General features: G+C 37.4%; 1 protein-coding gene across 3 annotated transcripts in view; it reads right to left on the bottom strand.

Moving 5' to 3' along the window:
* Positions 1-17,916, bottom strand: part of stk10 (serine/threonine kinase 10) — a 38,538-nt gene that overhangs the window by 2,478 nt on the left and 18,144 nt on the right. For 2 of the 3 annotated variants that reach the window (XM_065287601.2, XM_065287600.2), the window contains exons 6-16: positions 17,112-17,184; positions 16,770-16,964; positions 16,518-16,599; positions 14,504-14,632; positions 12,054-12,614; positions 7,214-7,335; positions 5,770-5,893; positions 3,531-3,710; positions 3,131-3,223; positions 2,924-3,053; positions 1,908-2,032 (exon numbers count right to left, since the gene is read on the bottom strand). In XM_065287601.2, the coding sequence (XP_065143673.1) occupies positions 1,908-2,032; positions 2,924-3,053; positions 3,131-3,223; positions 3,531-3,710; positions 5,770-5,893; positions 7,214-7,335; positions 12,054-12,614; positions 14,504-14,632; positions 16,518-16,599; positions 16,770-16,964; positions 17,112-17,184 (1,814 nt within the window). The remainder of the gene's footprint in view (positions 1-1,907; positions 2,033-2,923; positions 3,054-3,130; positions 3,224-3,530; positions 3,711-5,769; positions 5,894-7,213; positions 7,336-12,053; positions 12,615-14,503; positions 14,633-16,517; positions 16,600-16,769; positions 16,965-17,111; positions 17,185-17,916) is intronic. The other variant, XM_065287602.2, reaches the window with a different exon arrangement.

The following is a 17,916-nucleotide window of genomic DNA, read 5'->3' as shown; positions in this document are numbered from 1 at the left end:
CATCTGCTTTAGTTTTGTGTTTATTAACGCTTTAGTTTCACTTCATCACGCAGCTATTCCCGTTAGAGGTAAAAACATTTCATTCATTATTAATCTAGTGTGTGTTCATTTTCTATCATAGTTTCTTCAAAGTTTTAAGTTTTATTTGAGTGTCTTAAAAACAAATATTTTATTTATTTATTTTATTAAAATATTTTAATTTCAATCATGACGCATACGCCCCGCCCCTTTGATTGCCACGCCCTTGGCCCAACCCACCCCCCAACCCTACCACCTTAACTAACACATTTTCTGCAGGGAACCCTGAAACGTACATTAATTGAATAATCACTATTATAAGCCACCATATTAACCACAAGTCACAGGGAGCAGCTGTAGGGAGTCACAGGAGAACCGGCCCTCCCAGCTAACTCTTTCTTGTAACACTTTGGGTCCATAAAGCTAAATCAGTTCTCACTTAAAGGGATAGTTCACCTAAAAATGAAAATTCTGTCATCATTTTCTCATCCTCATGTTTTTCTATAGCCTGTACGAATTTCTTTTTTCTGATGAATACAAAAGAAGATATTTTGATAAATGACTGTAAGCACACAGCTGATTGTAACACTGACTTAGTAGGAAAAACAAATATGATGCAAGTCAATGGGTACCGTCAACTGTGTGCTTACCACCATTTATCAGAATATCTTCCTTTGTGTTCATCAGAAAAAAGAATTTCATACAGGTTTACAACAATATTTTTGGGTGAACTATCGCTTTAAATATAAACTAATTTAGAGTTAAGGCATGTACTAATCGTAGTTAAAGATGACTCTTTATTTGTTTATATCACTCATGACTCAATGCATGAATTCATTGTTAATTACATGTTTTTTAGTTGTTAGTTAATGTATTAATGTTGTAGTTAAAGATGACTGCTTATTTGTTTATGATTAGTACATGCCTTAACTCAGCATTACATTGCAAAAAATGTCTTTCTACTTAATAAGAAATAACAAAAAATTCTTACATTTAAATGTATTGTCTTAATGAGCAAGAAACAAATCTAGTTTCTGGACAAAAATATTAAATTTAGGTAAAATTGTGCTTAAAACAAACTAATAAATCTGCCAATGTGGTAAGAAACAATTTAATTTAAGAATTTTTTTTTAAAAAAATTTTTTGTTTTAAGCTCAATTTAACTTAAAAGTGATATTTTTGTCCTTGCTCATCAAGAAAATGCATTTTGATTTAAGAATTTTTGGATATTCGTACTGAAAACAACAAAAAAAATACTAAGAAGTCACTTTTTGTGGTGCTTGGTCTTTTCTTTTAAATGCCATGCCAGTTTCTAAGGCTGTATTCATGGAGAGAATAAAGTCTCATTATATAAAGTAAGACTAGAAAAGATGTTTAAAATTCCTTTAAACTACAACTCGTAGAAATATGTTTGGATTAATTTAAATAAAAACTTTTTGGAAAGTAACAAAAAAAAAAGGTTTCTTACGTCTTAGTTCAATATGATTCACGGACCCTTATTATAAAGTATAACCATAATGCTCTGCATACAACCTTAAAGACGTCACCGTTTCAGATTTATAAGTGTATGGTGGTGCTGGGGTGCACTTAATGATGTTGATATGATGAAATTAAACCAGGATTCAATAATGTTAGAGACTGAGGTCTAATTTTGAAGTCAGAAACACAAACAATGCTTTGCTAAAATACATGTGAAATATTTGGTTGTTACCAAACGCTCCATAATGTCCATCATCAGGGTCCGATGTTTGCTTTTTACGCGTGTGAAAACCCAGCTCAAGTCATTTATTTATGATTTATGATTATGTTTTCTACATAAACTCATCATACGTAACGTGACGGTGTGACAATATCAGCCTGATATGTTTAATATGAAGGATTCTTCTGACCTTCTCATGTTTCTTTAGGAGTTGATGTCTCTGTAGGAAGTATTGATCTTTCAGTTGTTGTTTGAGAAGTTGGTGTCGCTCATGAAGGTTCTTCTCTTCAAGATCCCAGATGGTTCCTTCTCGTTCTGACAAATACACAAAACATTCAAGACTTCACAATACAGCTCACACAGGCACACAAAAACCTTTCTTTACTGTTGGGTATAGAAATCAAACTTCATGAGCAACAGAAATGTTTATCAGCTGTATTTAGCAAGCTGATGTTTGATGCTGTTGACCTCCTCATAGATATGTATATAAAGGCTAGATGGCTCGTCCGCGCTGATGGCTAATTGAGTGGAACGTCCGCATTTTGGCGGCCATCTTAGGACAGGGCGCTCGCTCACTCGTAGCATTGAGTTTTAATGATGCAGGTACTTTTAAATGACCATAACTTGCTTAATTTTTTACCGATTTTCAAACGGATTGGTTTGTTATAAACGTCAAAGATGTACCTATGACACTGAATACGTATACTAAAAATAAATAAAAAATTCATGAAACATGTTAAAGCATCCAGAATTATAGCCACGTTAATAACGTTTGTAAAAAACCAAACCGTTTGTAAATCCGTCAAGAATTCAGCAAGTTACGAGCATTTTAGTTGGCGTATGTCCCTCACCTTCCGTCCACAGCAGCAGGGAGCAGCACTATGGCAGCACTGACCTAAGATGGCCGCCAAGTGACGACACAGCTGACTCCGCCTTGAGCCATCTAGCCTTTATATACATATCTATGGACCTCCTACTCCAACTGAAATAATCAGCGTTAATAAGAGAAACTACACAAAACGGCATTGAAATAAAGAAATCGGACTAAAATAACACAACAAAAACAATGTCTCAATGTTAATAAATTTCACAGTTGGTTTCATTTCTAGATTACTGTAGTGTGATTATTATTGATGTAAAGCTGTAGTAAACCTCCTGATATCTCTCTCACAACGTAAACATCAAGTGTTTTGTGTTCATCTGTACCTCTTATCAGATTCTGTTTCTTATTGAGACACGCGCGTTCGGTCTGTAAGATCTCCTGCTTATTTTCAGAAATGATCCTCTTAAGGGTTGAGTCCAGATATTCGCGCTGATCTGACAGGAATTTCTCTTCCTGTAAACAGACGAGTCAGGATTCAGAGGAAATACACCTCCGCACTTTGTCAACATGACTTAAACAAACACACACACCTCAGTTTCCTTCATCTGTTGATAGTTGCTCATTTTGATCTTCTTGCTGTCTTTTCTCTGACTCCTGGGCAGTTTCTCGATCTCTTGTTTGACCTGAGACAGCACAAATATTCATTTCATTTTTAACAAACGTCCATATACTGTCCACAATTTAGATACTCAATTTAAGAAAGTGAATTAAAACAGCATGATTTTATTTCAAATAAAATAATCAAAGCATTCATTAGAAATGTATTAAAAACCAATATGTCATTAGATATATTTAAGTTCTTTTGCTTCTGAAATGAATGTATATCAAAGTGAATGGGTCTCATCACTGTATCTTTAATATTGAAATAGAGATTATTTTCTCATATGAGATTACAGTCAGACACGGTTAGGTTTGTGTCGTTTCATTCACCTCTTTCTTCTTATGTTTCATCTGATCCTGGAATTTGGTGTAAGCTCGTTCCTGTTCGAGTCGAATGCGTTTGCCTTCATCACGTACTCGTATGGTGTGATCCATCTCCATCCTCTCAATGGTTTGTTTCTGTTGTTTCTCCAGGGTCTCCAGCTCTGTATCGTAATACTTCTTCTTGGCCTGTAACGGTAAACAAACCAGCACTCATTTATTAACATTGACTTAGGGTTGGTTTCCCAGACAGGGATTAGCTTAAACCAGTAGGCCTTAGTTAACCCTCACAAGCCCCTATTTTCCTGTATACGCTATAGTTCCTTTAAAAAAGAAAGATTGAAGAAATTAAGAAATTAAAAGAGTGATTACAAAAAATATATACATTTTTAATGATACAAATAATATTTTTTTTTTCTGTTTACTTCCCATCTCAAAGTCAAATTTATTTCATCCATACAAATGGAAATTACAGATGTAATCTATACATTAATGCTGTGTTTTGGGAGATATGAAGTACTTTAATACCCGTTTACTACTCAATTCCTCATTTAACTGGATGTGGCCAACTGCTCAACATCAGTACTTTAGTGAAACGTTTTGTGAATTTATGTTTATATTAGGGCTGTCAAAAGATTAATCGCCATTAATCGCATCCAAAATAAAAGTTTGTGTTTACATAACATATGTGTGTGTACTGTGTATAATTATTATTTATATATAAAAACACACCCAATCATGTATATATTTAAGAAAAAAATTTTATATTTATATATAAAATATTTATATTTATATATAATATAAATTATAGAAATGTATATACAGTATTTAAATGCAAATATTTCTTAAATATATACATGAATGTGTGTGTATTTATATATACATAATATTTATACACAGTACACACACATATGCTATGAATACACAAACTTTTATGTTGGATGCGATTAATCGCGATTAATCTTTTGACAGCCCTAGTTTATATAAACATTAGGACTAGTGATGCACCGATGTATCGGCCGCTGATATTTATCGGCCGATTTTTGATGAATTTGAAACCATCGGCATATCGGCAATAGCACGAGAAAGGCCGATACCGATTGTTTATTAATTAACTGCATAAAGAAATCCATAAAAAATTAGTTAATGTTGTTAATAAAATAAATGCTGAATTGCAAAAAAACACCTTTGAAGGTTGTCATGCTGTCTTATTATATTTGTTAATTTTAATCTTAATTAAAATCTTAATTTGTGCCTCTCTTATTATGTTGGTCAGTTGAATGTTAATTAGATCCAATCCATGTTCAGTAAAAATTATTTGATGCAGAAATAAACTAGTTAATAGGCCAACTGTATAGTATTGTATACAAGTGTTTAATATAGGTATCGGCCAGAAGTTGTCTGTTTAAATCGGTATCGGCCCAAAAAAATCCTAACGGTGCATCCCTAATTAGGACATAAAAATAAATATTATTTCAAATAGTAGAAATTTTTTTAGTTTTTGATGCATTTTGAAATATTTTTACAAAATGCCACAGAAATTTGACGGCCTGTAAGTGTGTGTGTGTGTTTGCGTGTGTGTGATTGAGCATGTCTTTTCTAGATTGCATTTGTGCTCTAGTACTAGGCCCACCTTTCTGTGTTAAAATTTTCTGAATTATTCTGGATGCATTGATTTTTTTTGACAAATAAAATTATTTTAATTTTTTAATTACCCCCAAAGGGCCTCTTTTGGTGAAATTTTTTTACACCTCTTTAGAACGACCGAGTCAAGCCCAGTTTTTTTATATGAATTTTGACAGATATCTGGAAAAGTTACAAAATCTTATTCCACTGAGATAAAGGGAACCATGTTTTTAAACTAAAGAAAAGTGGCTTGGGGGTAAGATTGACCCCAAGGGACTTATTAGGGTTAAATTAGGATATTTAAGTCATTTTTAAAAGCATCATTTATAAATAAACACAACTGATGTGCATCTTGAAACACAACACTCGCACTTATATATTGTAAGGTATGTCAGAGCAAGTTATTTTCGATCAAGACAACACTAACATTTAAGTTTGTCTGGAACTAGGCTTAGGGCCCTGTCTGAGAAACTGCTCCTAAATAAACTTTTATCAAATAAACATTTCCAATGTTTAGATAGAAAGATAGATGTTACTATGTTTCTATTGTAAGGAAGCAACAGAGGACAGAAGAAGAGATTTCACGAGTCTTATTTGAATGCTGAAGGTTTCTTATACTCACATTCATCTCCTGATCGAATCTGCGCTGCATCTGATCTCTCTGGTCCTTCAGTTTAAAGTTAAGCAGGGCTTGAGAACGCTGTTGTTCTTTCTGAAGCAGACGCAGCTCACGCAGCTCCTGACGCCTGCGCAGACATCAACACTCTTACTCTACAGTACATGTGTGCGTGAGCTTACATGTTCAGAAATACATCATGTGTTTGTTTATAATGCTCCAGAATGAATGGTTGTTAAAAAACCCCGCTAATGTCATCCGTTTGCGATTAACGGTTTTCTACCTAAACTCATCCTACGTCATGACAGAGATTAAAATCAATAACTTTGATGCTGTCATCATTAAATCATGTGATTTTAGTCTATATTACACACACAGACAGGGTCAAACATGAGAAGTGTGGGTGATGTGTGCGTCCATGGGATTGCTCTGCTTGTTTTATTGTCCACCAGTCCAAAAACAAACAAAGAAAAAATGTTACTGGAGGATAACGGCCCAAAGTTACTGACTAATACTAAAGCAGATAAGTGATGATGTGTTTGAGTTATTTCAGATGTTTGAATAACACATGCGAATGAGTCCCACCAACCCAAGAATGAAGAGAATGCAGAAGTCACAGCCGCCACTGAAACCTCAGTATACACCCAACATTCATTCATTCATTCATTATAACACACACACACACACACACACACACACACACACACACACACACACACACACACACACACACACACACACACACACACACACACACAAAGTCAGCCACAATACTTCACATATTTCACCCCACTGAAAGATATTTCACTTCAGCACATTATAAATAATTGCACTGTTGGTTTATTTCTTATTACTTGAAAATTAGAAAAGATATGATATATTATATACACTGTGAAGTCTTCATACACAGCTAAAGCTGATTAAATATCTGTGAATGTATTACTGTAATAAGAATCTACAATGTAAAAAATAGAAATGAATCAATACAGCAATGACAACTGGATGTGAAATGTATTTAACTGTTGTCACAATGCAATTCCTGTTATTCCTCTTTGATAATGCAGTGAAATCTGACTTTGATATGTTTTGTCAGATGTTGGAGATATAAGGAGATGTTGTTGTGTGTCTCCTGATCTAACACACATGATGTAGAGATGCTATCAGACCAGCAGATGGCAGCAGAAGTGTTTTTATAATCACAATGTGTTTAAATGTGAAGTGGTATATAAACTATTAGCACCAACAGCTGAGGTGTTTCCCAACAACACATGAGGTCATTAAACTCATGGGATTTTAACTGATGACACTATAAGACGTTTAAAAGCAGCTCATCGCCCCCAGCTGTATACAGCTGTCCACATCTGAAGGTCTAAAATAGTCCACGAGAATAAATGCTATTAAGTGTGTGTTTCCTCTTAAAGATCTCAATGTAAGTGTGAGGTGAACTTGCCTGAGAAACCTCATCTCCTCATCCTTCTTCTCATCATCACTGATGATTTTGGATGTGGTTACGCTCACCTCAACGCCATCAAACAAGAACTTACGGGTACGTTTGAGCGTCTTCTTGGAGTCCTGGTGGGAACAGAAACCAGTGATGAGTGTAACAAAATAATGCTGTGGATGTGCATGGTTGCAAACTGGGGTGGGTGGGTGGGGTTACAGACAAAACATCAATAAGTCACATACAGAAAAAAGACGACATAATGGAATGGGTGGAACAGAACAAATGAACGAGAGAGAGAGAATGAGAGAGAGTGTGTGTGTGTGTGTGTGTGTGTGTGTGTGTTTACAGGAAGTGGTGAGATTGATGTGATCTTCAAACAGGAAGTGCCAGCAGTTTATGATTACTCAAGAGACATGAACATGAATTGCACTCCCTGAACCTCATATTCGTCTTTATGTAAAAGAGGTGAACTATAACCTGGCCATGTTTTTTTAATGAGATTCAAATAATGAAAAACATGAGGAAATGTAAAAGTTTTCTTCCGAGTTTACGAGTAAGATAGCAGAAGTAAGACATCATATGAGATTGTGAAATGATCAGCCAGATATTCGATGAATGTAAAACATGTTATGATCGAACACTCATCACATCACATACAGATGGCTATCGTATTTTACAAGGAAACACGTTTGTGTGCTGTCATATAATGTCAACACTTTTTTTACTGAGACCTGTGTACATTTGACCCAGCTGAGTAAACATTCACGTCCTCTCATAAACACAACAGCAAAGAGGTTTTGTCATTTCTTGTCTCTGTGAACGCGGCTTCACCCTGCTGTCTGCCACTCCTCCACATAAAGCCACAGCGTTCAATATATGCTGAGGAAATCATTTCTGACTCATTTCACCCCACAGTAACAGAAGAACGGTGAAGAAAGAGTTAAATGGCAGAAACAATGAACAGAAAAGACCAACAATCGTCACAAAGAATCTCACAGACAACACTGAATAGAGAGACAAATGTATGGACGGTTTGATAAGATCTTCATGGACAAGTTGTTGGACAGATTAAGTCAGTGAAGTTTTTAAGTTTGTTCAACACAAATGATTGTGTAGATAAAATATGTAACTCTGTAAAAACAAGCTAACATAATGGCTACAGTTATGCACACGTACAGTAAAAGTCTAGACTAGGGGTGAACACGGTCTACAGAAGTGTCCAATCTGGCCCGCGTGATGATTTATACAGTATTATTAAGTATTAAACACATATGTTATTTATATTCATTTTCAATAGGAGACATACAGAAAGCGGGCATGACTCGACATTCCGTTATTTGCCGTGTACCGTGTATGACACGCCCATGAATAGGTTTCTATGTTAATGATCCACAATGGCAACACATGACGAACTGCAGTGGGTCCTAGTTTAGAAACTATTTCTATTAAATGTATTAAAGGAACACGCCCACATTTTGGGAATTAAGATTATTCACCGTATCCCCCAGAGTTAGATAAGTCCATACATACCTTTTCATCTCTGTGCAGGCTGTAACTCGGTCTGACGCAGCCCCCGCTAGCTTAGCTTAGCACAAAGACTGAAAGTGAATGGCTCCAGCTAGCATACTGCTCCCAATAAGTGACAAAATAACACAAACATTTTCCTATTTATATGTTGTGATATAACATCACAGCAGTGCTTCGTCTTCTGAGAATATAGTTCCCAGTATGTATACTGTTAAAAGATGGCTGTGTCTCAAATGACCTTGTTATTTGTAGGGATGCTAAACAATTAATCGTGATTAATCGTTAGCAGAATAAAAGTTTTTTTTACATCACATATGTGTGTAAACTTTGTATAATAAATATGTATATATATAAATATGAACACATTCATGTATAATTTTAAGAAAAAAAAATGTATATATTAAGTATTTATATATAATATAAATTATACATAAATATACAAATGTATATACATATGTAAACATTTCTAAAACATATAAATGCATGTGTATACATTTATTTATACAAAGTTATTATACACAGTTCACACACATATATGATGTAAACAAAAACTTTTATTCTGCTAACGATTAATCGTTAAGCATCCCTAAGTGACTATACAAATCAAAACATATAAAAAGGAAAATGTTTTTGTTATTTTGTCACTTATTGGGAGCAGTATGCTAGCTGGAGCCATTCACTTCCAGTCTTTGTGCTAAGCTAAGCTAGCGGGGGCTGCGTCAGACAGAGTTACAGCACGCACAGAGATGAGAAAGGTATGTATGGACTTATCTAACTCTGGGGAATACGGTGAATAAGGTAAAGTCCCATAATGTGTTCCTTTAATGTTAAATGTGCTTAGTTTTCACACAGCTGTGCGTTTTTATAGTTTTCTTGCTAATTAATTTGTAGTTTGTTTAGTTAATATTAACACATCAGCACACTAAAGTTTAAAATAATTATCTGGCCCTCACACGGTGACGTTATTTACCATCCGGCCCTCAGCCTAATAAAATGAGTTTGATACCCCTGGTCTAGGCAGTAAGGCAGCGTACCAGAAGAAAAGTTAAATTTTTTTAAGTAGGTACAGACAGACGAATTAAAGGCGTGTCTTTCTTGCAGCACTGAAACTGAAGCAGACACAACAATGAGCACCAATGGCAGGAGTTTGGGACGGGACCTGATCGTCCACTGGCACACAATCTCATAATGTTTGTATTATTATTATTATGCAGAGAGGTGGTGTCTAAAATGGTTCAGGAGTGGCTTGCTGAAAGTAACAACAGTGAATCACTCAACTGATATCATCTGTTTACTTTCAGTTGTTTAGTAATCGTTTCAGTTGTGATTATGATTAACAAGCATTGAGTGATGTAGTCGTACAGTAGATGATCAGCAGTGTTCATTCATTGAGCTGTTGAGTTCAGATGAGAGTTTACAGACAGACTTGACTCTGTCTAACAGTTTCCACCGCCTGTATGATGATGAACTCTATACTGAAACTTCACTGTACTGCTGTGTGCACAACTCGCCCTCCAGTGACGCCACTGACGCCCGCTTTCCAGAATATTCCACTGGCTTTCATAAGCACTGCTCTGTTCTGTGCGGCTGACGCAGAGTAAACGCACAGCAAACCAGAGCCCAAACAACAGCACGTTACTGCTACATGAAGCTGGACGTCTCTCAGAATATAACCTGCACAACCTACTGTATAAGAAACATTGCTGTATAAAGCCTAGATAGACATCCTAATGGGCGTATCACATGGTATGCTGCAGTCACAAGTGTCTAGTTCATTTTCAATAGGAGAAAAGCAGAAAGCAACCCACACACCTTGCTCGTGCACCCAAAACCCTGCCCCTTCTGCACACACGGCTTACACTAAATGAGAAAAGCTATTTCCCTGGTTGTCGCATACTGTGTGCAACACCCATAACTCAACCAGAGGACCTCAACCTTGCAAGGGGCCTCAAGATGACTTTTCTCTGATGACCTAATGTGGATATAGCACACACACACACACAAACAGAGAAGTACACAGTGTATTCTCAGGACCTACTACACGTGTGCAATAGGAAGCATGCTAACTCGGCATCACAGTCTGGTTAGTTAACTGTCCTGCCCTTGCTAACTGAATCACCCCAAAAGACAGAGGGTGATTCACACGAAATCCAGATTTAGACGGTATCCAGCATCAGAATTTTTAAAAAGCCATTGGAGCCAATTTTTTGGACATACAAGATTAAGGTCTGAACTTACTGTAACCATTATTTTTCGACGATTTAAAAAATATTTCCTATAGAATTATTTAAATTTTTTAGATTATCAAAAATGATCATTACCGCAACATGATATTACATTAAATATATGCATTTACAAACTCATGTTTCGGTAATGAGAACCAAAAAGTTGTCTAGTTACTATGACAAACAAATTTTAACTTTTATCTGGAGAGAAAAAATAAGGAAATGTTAGTTCCTTGAGGGCTTAAACAATGATTGAAAATTGTTGCGGATGATGAGAAAATTGGTCTTGGACACATTTATATTCCTAATTATTGATTTACCAATGATCACCAAATACTACATGTTTCTTTACTGTAAATGTTTATAGTATAACATGCACTGAAGTTTTTTTTTTTAGATTTTTTAATTAAATTTAATTATAAATGTTCCATGTCAAAGAACCAAAATCCCGTCATGGACACGTTGCGGTAATGAAAATGTTCCCCTTAAATGTGGAAAAAACAACAAAATTGGTTTGTATGATGTCATTTGAAATCATGTGCAAACTAGTACATGAAGAGATGTTTGTAACTGTATGCTTCTTATTATGATAGCATTTACTTTTATTATCAAAATGATTCTTGACACCTCATAAGTCTAATTTCGCGAGAATCACCCCAGAACGCTGCCTGAGGAAGGTGAGGAAAATGATCACAGACTTAAGTCATCCAAGTCACAAAATGTTTTCCCTGTACCCACCAGAGAAACAATACAGCAGCACTGCAATATCCCAAGAAATATATTTATAATCAGCACTACTTTTGATACATGAACTCATTCTATCACTGAGCTCAGCACAGTGCATTCTGGGATTTCTAACTCTGTGACAGACACACATGACACTGCCAAAAAATACCTTAACCAAGGCATCTCAGACATGCGTGGTCACTACTGCGCCTGAATGTATAATCTGATCACATCCTGAATCACAGAAAACTACTTCAAATCTGATCTCACTGTTCAGACTGAGGCACATTTACAGGCAATACTGAATCTTAATCTTGCTGATGTGTTTGCTGAATGTTGGTTACACACAGATGGAAACCCACACCTACCCGTACCAAAAGGTTGCCCTTGTTGACCGACATGTCTCCAGACAGGCTCAGAACCAAACTCTCCACATCCTCTGCAAATGATGACTTGTTGCTCACTGCGGACACACTATTCCTGGGCTCCTGGGATTCGGAACGGTTCAGCACGCTGGTTCGTGGAGAGCGTGATGTTCCCTCTCTGTCGGGTTTTATCTCCGGTTTTACGGCTTTCGCCGACGACACCAGCGGCTGCTCTGTGGTTTCCGAGGAACGATCTTCTGTCTTCAGAGGTAAACGAAGCTCCGGCTCCGAGCTCTTGGCCTCCTCCTCAGAGGTGGGTGTGATTTTTCCATCCTCAATGCCGGAGTCGGAGCAGGAGGTCTTGCCTGACGCCTCACTCTCGGGTTTATCATGATCGTCCTCAGGAAACTTATCGCTCAGATTGTCCTCTTGCTCTTTCCTGCTGGTTTCTGTGGACACAGAGGTCTTGGGCTCGTCCTCATCTTCTACAGCAGTTTCAGTGAGGGCGGTGTCAGGTGAATGATCCCCTTCTAAACTGGTTTCAGATGGATCTTTGCCTTGGGCCTAAAACACAGAGAGAAACTTGTATGACTGTCGAGATTTGTTTAGTCACTACCGTACATAACTATCATAAATCATAGTGTTGAAACTAAATGTTCAGTGTCTCATTAGCATAATCTAAAGATATAAATATAAAAACCTCATATTAGTTTTAGAAGCACAGTGCACATTAAGCTGTTGTGTCACTAATGCTGAGCTGTGATTGGTTGTTGTTTATATGTAAGTCAGCATTTGAAGAAGTCACATAAGTTGTTTTTAATAATAATGACTGAAAACTGCACCATTTTATTTTTTTAAACTGCGTCTCTGTGCAGCTGGAGCGACTGAAGGTCCCGTGCTATATTTGTCTCAAATGCAAGTGCATCTATTCTTTTATTTTGCCATGGCTGAGGAAGAGGAAGCACTTTGAGAGCTATTTTAAAACACTTGCACCATTGTGCCATGTCAAGACTTTTACTCCATTCTAGGTTTTCCATTTATTTCGAGTAAACACCACGACTGGGTGTGGACCTATGATCTGTTACAGTCAGATTATGTGCCAGGAAATGACATCACAACCACATTGTGTTTTATGAGTCACATCTACAGGAGGTATAGAGGTGCCAGACGTACCCTAACAAAAGATTTGAAGTGTTGCTCACAGTAGAATACAAGTCTATAACAATATCAGTTCTTTCCAGAAAAACCTTCTGGTTTCTGGTTCCGATCCTTGATCTTGCGGCACGTTTTCTCAAAAAATGCGAAAGAATATGCAGGATATTTCTGCAATTTTATGCAATGAAATTGCGGGAACCTGCAAAAACGGCGTGATTATGTGCATGAACATCAATGAAAAGCTACAAACAGTTTTGGCAAACAGAACTTGCCACAACGGCGGGGGCGGGAACTTGCCACAACGGCGGGGGCGGGAACTTGCCACAACGGCGGGGGCGGGAACTTGCCACAACGGCGGGGGCGGGAACTTGCCACAACGGCGGGGGCGGGAACTTGCCACAACGGCGGGGGCGGGAACTTGCCACAACGGCGGGGGCGGGAACTTGCCACAACGGCGGGGGCGGGAACTTGCCACAACGGCGGGGGCGGGAACTTGCCACAACGGCGGGGGCGGGAACTTGCCACAACGGCGGGGGCGGGAACTTGCCACAACGGCGGGGGCGGGAACTTGCCACAACGGCGGGGGCGGGAACTTGCCACAACGGCGGGGGCGGGAACTTGCCACAACGGCGGGGGCGGGAACTTGCCACAACGGCGGGGGCGGGAACTTGCCAAAACGGCGGGGGCGGGAACTTGCCAAAACGGCGGGGGCGGGAACTTGCCAAAACGGCGGGGGCGGGAACTTGCCAAAACGGCGGGGGCGGGAACTTGCCAAAACTGCGGGGGCGGGAACTTCCCAAAACTGTTTGTAGCTTTTCATTGATGTTCATGCACATAATCACATCACATCATAACGTTCTCATGGCAACAGGGGTCATGGCTGCGCTTGTGTGAAATAAATGCTAAATTTTTCAACTTTGTGCTAAGATATGTGTGATTTTTGCTACGAAAACGGGTGGATTATGAAATTATGCAAGCCCTGCATATTTTGCGCACGGAAATCTGCAATTTATGCTGCGAAAGTGCGGCGTATTTGAAAAATGTAGTGCCCGCGTAAATATGCGGACTTAGGCTGATGATGGGTTGAATTATGCGATCGCATAATCTCGTTTTTCTGAAGGGACTGCAACATAACCTGTATATGTTCATGTGCCATAATCTTTCACACATTCACTTAATATGGAAGTGTGTAGTAAACCCTTCATACTACACCAGATACAAATACAGTACTAGTATTATTTTTGAGTAAAGTGAGAGATTGTGTACTATACTGTATGAATGAGAAAGCAAAGCCTTACAGATGAGAGATCAACTTCATCATCTCCGTCCTCATTATTGTCTTCAATCTCCTCCATCACTTCAGCTTTAGCTTCAGCTACCAGTTCTCTCAAAGGACGATTGGTCTTCACTGAACTCACAAAGGGATGCTGGACACAGATTAAACAAAGACACATGAGTCATTTTTCTCATAAACATCTCAATGACATTCACGATTCATCTAAAGTCTAATAGCACATCAAATACTATTGACATGAACATTTGGAGGTACATCAGTATATAATACCCTATAAAAACAGTGATTAGATTGAAAGATAGATGAACTAAAACCCTTAATACATTTATAACAGTTATGACATTGTGAACTGTTTAAATGACAGCCATTTCCTTTATAACATGTGTATTATGTATCTTTCATATCACACAGTCAAATAATTTCAGCTGAACTGAATATTTCATGAAGATTTATTGAATGATTTAGTAAGCAGTCATCAGACACATAACATCTGTTGTTGGGTTTATTTAGCAGTAATGATGTTTTTCAGGAGTTTTGATCTCTTGGACTGCTGTGATCTCTCTTCAAATAATACTTGTGTTATCTGAAAGAGCATCAGTTCATTATGAAGAAGTGAAGTGTGACCCTTCTGCTTTAATTGGTAAAAGTGCTGACTGAGTTAAATGAAAGTTAAAGGTGCTGAGTTTAAACAGCTGTGTAATGAAGAGGAACCTCATTCACTCATCTATAATTCAGCTGACTCGACTCTACTGTATGTCAGGACAAGTCAAGTGATAAAAACATACAGCCAACAATGCACTTTTATAAAAAGCATCCAAAGAAATGAATTCAAATTACACCCACAATACTTCAGAGACTGACTTTGTAATAAATGTTTATCACTGTACTGACATGAAAGAGATATATTAACATATAGATATATTACCAAGATATATATTGACATAGGGCACAAGCTCATCAACCATCTGTGTGTGTGTGTGTGTCTGTTTGTGTGTGCGCGCACGTGTGTGTTATCAGAGATAAACATGAGTTCAAGTTACTTTCTATCCACGCTCAACAGATGTCATGCATCAGGTTCTTCACGGGAGACAACAGATAAATGTTTGATACATATGTTAATGAATTTAGAGGATTTAGCATGCTGTGTAGTATAGCAATATAGTTTAATATGAATGAATTTGTCAGTACAGGTAATTGTATGAGCCACAGCACTATTATTCATATTAAACATGAGATCATAAAGGGGTTGTGACAAGGATTTCTTACCATCTTCCACTGAAGTCCTAAAATTGATATTTTAGATGCTGTACTCACTCATTACTTCAGGATTGTTTAGGATTTTTATTGGCATGAAAAGTGTTTATCTTTGGTCTGGTGTTAAAGGCTCTAATTATCCAAAATCCACTTTTATAAGTTTTGGATATAAATGTGTGTGATCACAAGCACCCTACATTGAAAAAAATCCAACCTCTCCTTTTTTAATCCTCATTAAACCAAAGCAGTCTCATTAGACATGCCGTTTTGATTCTCTTGTTAATGTGATGTCACACTGATAAAGCCCCGCCCACAGCCACTGACTGACTGGTTAATTTTACCGAAAAGCTTTTCTTAATGTGTTTGTAAGCACGTTGTAGCACATGCGTCACAGACTGTATTTACAGATCTATTTTTACTGAAAGCTGTAGCTCATTTGCATTTAAAAGGTACAAATATGGGTTCCCACCCAAACAGGGTGATTTTGGACATGCTTTAACCAATGACCTGTGAAGCATTTTGAGCATCAAGGCACATATTAGGCTTTTATTGTATCTTGTAAAAATAGGCATATGTGCCATTTAAAGAAAAAATAGCAAAGAATGAAAATAGTTTTGATTCTCTCTGTACAATTCATGATGGCCCGATGAGACATGAAAGTGTTTGTCTGTACACCTAGCACAACATCTCAAACATCATAGAGTCATTTTTCATGTACGTAAAAGGGAAATGTGTGCGAATGTGACAGAAGTGAAACGTCTTACTTCAAGAAGGTGAGCAGCCGTTGGCCTCGTCTCAGGGTTTTTGTCCAAAGCTTTTTTAAGAAAATCCTTAAATTCCATTGACCTGAAATATACAAAAATATTCAATATTTACCCAGATACAGTGATAAACATATATAACACTGAACCTAGAAATTATTAAAAGTCTTAATGATGAAAGCTATGAAGAGGAGATACAGCTAATAAATCCTAATCCATTAAAACCGATGAATATTCACTCTCAGATTCGGTTACCATTTGGAGGGCTGATCCAGGGTGGGCGGCTCAGACTTGGCAATTTTTAGAAGAACTCTCATGGGGTTTAACTCATGATGGGGCGGTTCGATCTGAGCTAACTCGATCAATGTGATACCCAAAGACCAGATGTCCGCTTTATAGTCGTATGGTGCGTCCTTCATGGTCTCACACATTACCACCTCAGGAGCCATCCTGAACAAATAGACAACAACATCAGGTGATCCCATAATAAACACCTGTCATGCTGCTAACATTACTACTCAAAATATTTACAGAAGATATGGAGACAGGTGATGATCTGATGAGTTCATTCACTTCTATTAGTAGGCCAGTACTCACCAATAAGGAGTCCCAATGAATGAGTCTCGCCTTTGAAGAGTTTTGGTATTTTTTGCAGAAACCCCAAAATCAGCTGTGAAAGAAACAAGCAACATTGGATTACAATTTTTTCCTAATCCTGCTGTAATATAACCACTAGTATTTTAAACCTCTGGGTAGGGTTGCACCAGTCGTCCGTAAATTCTTACTTAAACTGGGACGTAAAGTCCAAACTAGAGGCTTAGTAACTACTAGCTAGTTTACAACTAACTCTTTACTTTATTTGGTTGCACCATTTGTTCTTAAGGCAGAACGTAGCTAGTAGGTCGTAAGCCCTCCATAAAGTAATGCGTTGTCACATAGAAAGACGTCTATTTTTCTTAACCCAATCACAAGCCTTCTAATAGGTAAACAGGAAACAGTCTGAACAGCACGTAATTTCAAACTCATTACGGACTGGCCTAAACTGAAAGTAAAAAGACGTTAAAGCATATGTTATCGAACTCAAAACATTACACTTTTAATTGAAAATATCTATCCCACACATGGAGGAGAAAATAAACAGGAATAAATTTTAAATCTTAATTTAATTGATGGATACACAGAAAACAAAACATTTCTTGAAAACTGTTGACGAACTTGCGGCTCTTCATAATCAATTATGTGCTCATCGATGTGATCTAATCTGGCTGACATCTTATTCCGACCGTTATTCATGGACGGAGGTTTCCATAAATATTTAGTTTTGTTACGTTTAAACTTGGTTTAATGGTTCAACGCAAAAACATTTAGTATTGCGTAAGTTGTAACTTAGTGCCCATTTACG

This window comes from Paramisgurnus dabryanus, chromosome 18 (assembly GCF_030506205.2).
Source record: "Paramisgurnus dabryanus chromosome 18, PD_genome_1.1, whole genome shotgun sequence".
In the NCBI taxonomy this organism is placed as follows: Eukaryota; Metazoa; Chordata; class Actinopteri; order Cypriniformes; family Cobitidae; genus Paramisgurnus; species Paramisgurnus dabryanus.
This window is presented reverse-complemented; position numbering and strand designations above follow the sequence as displayed.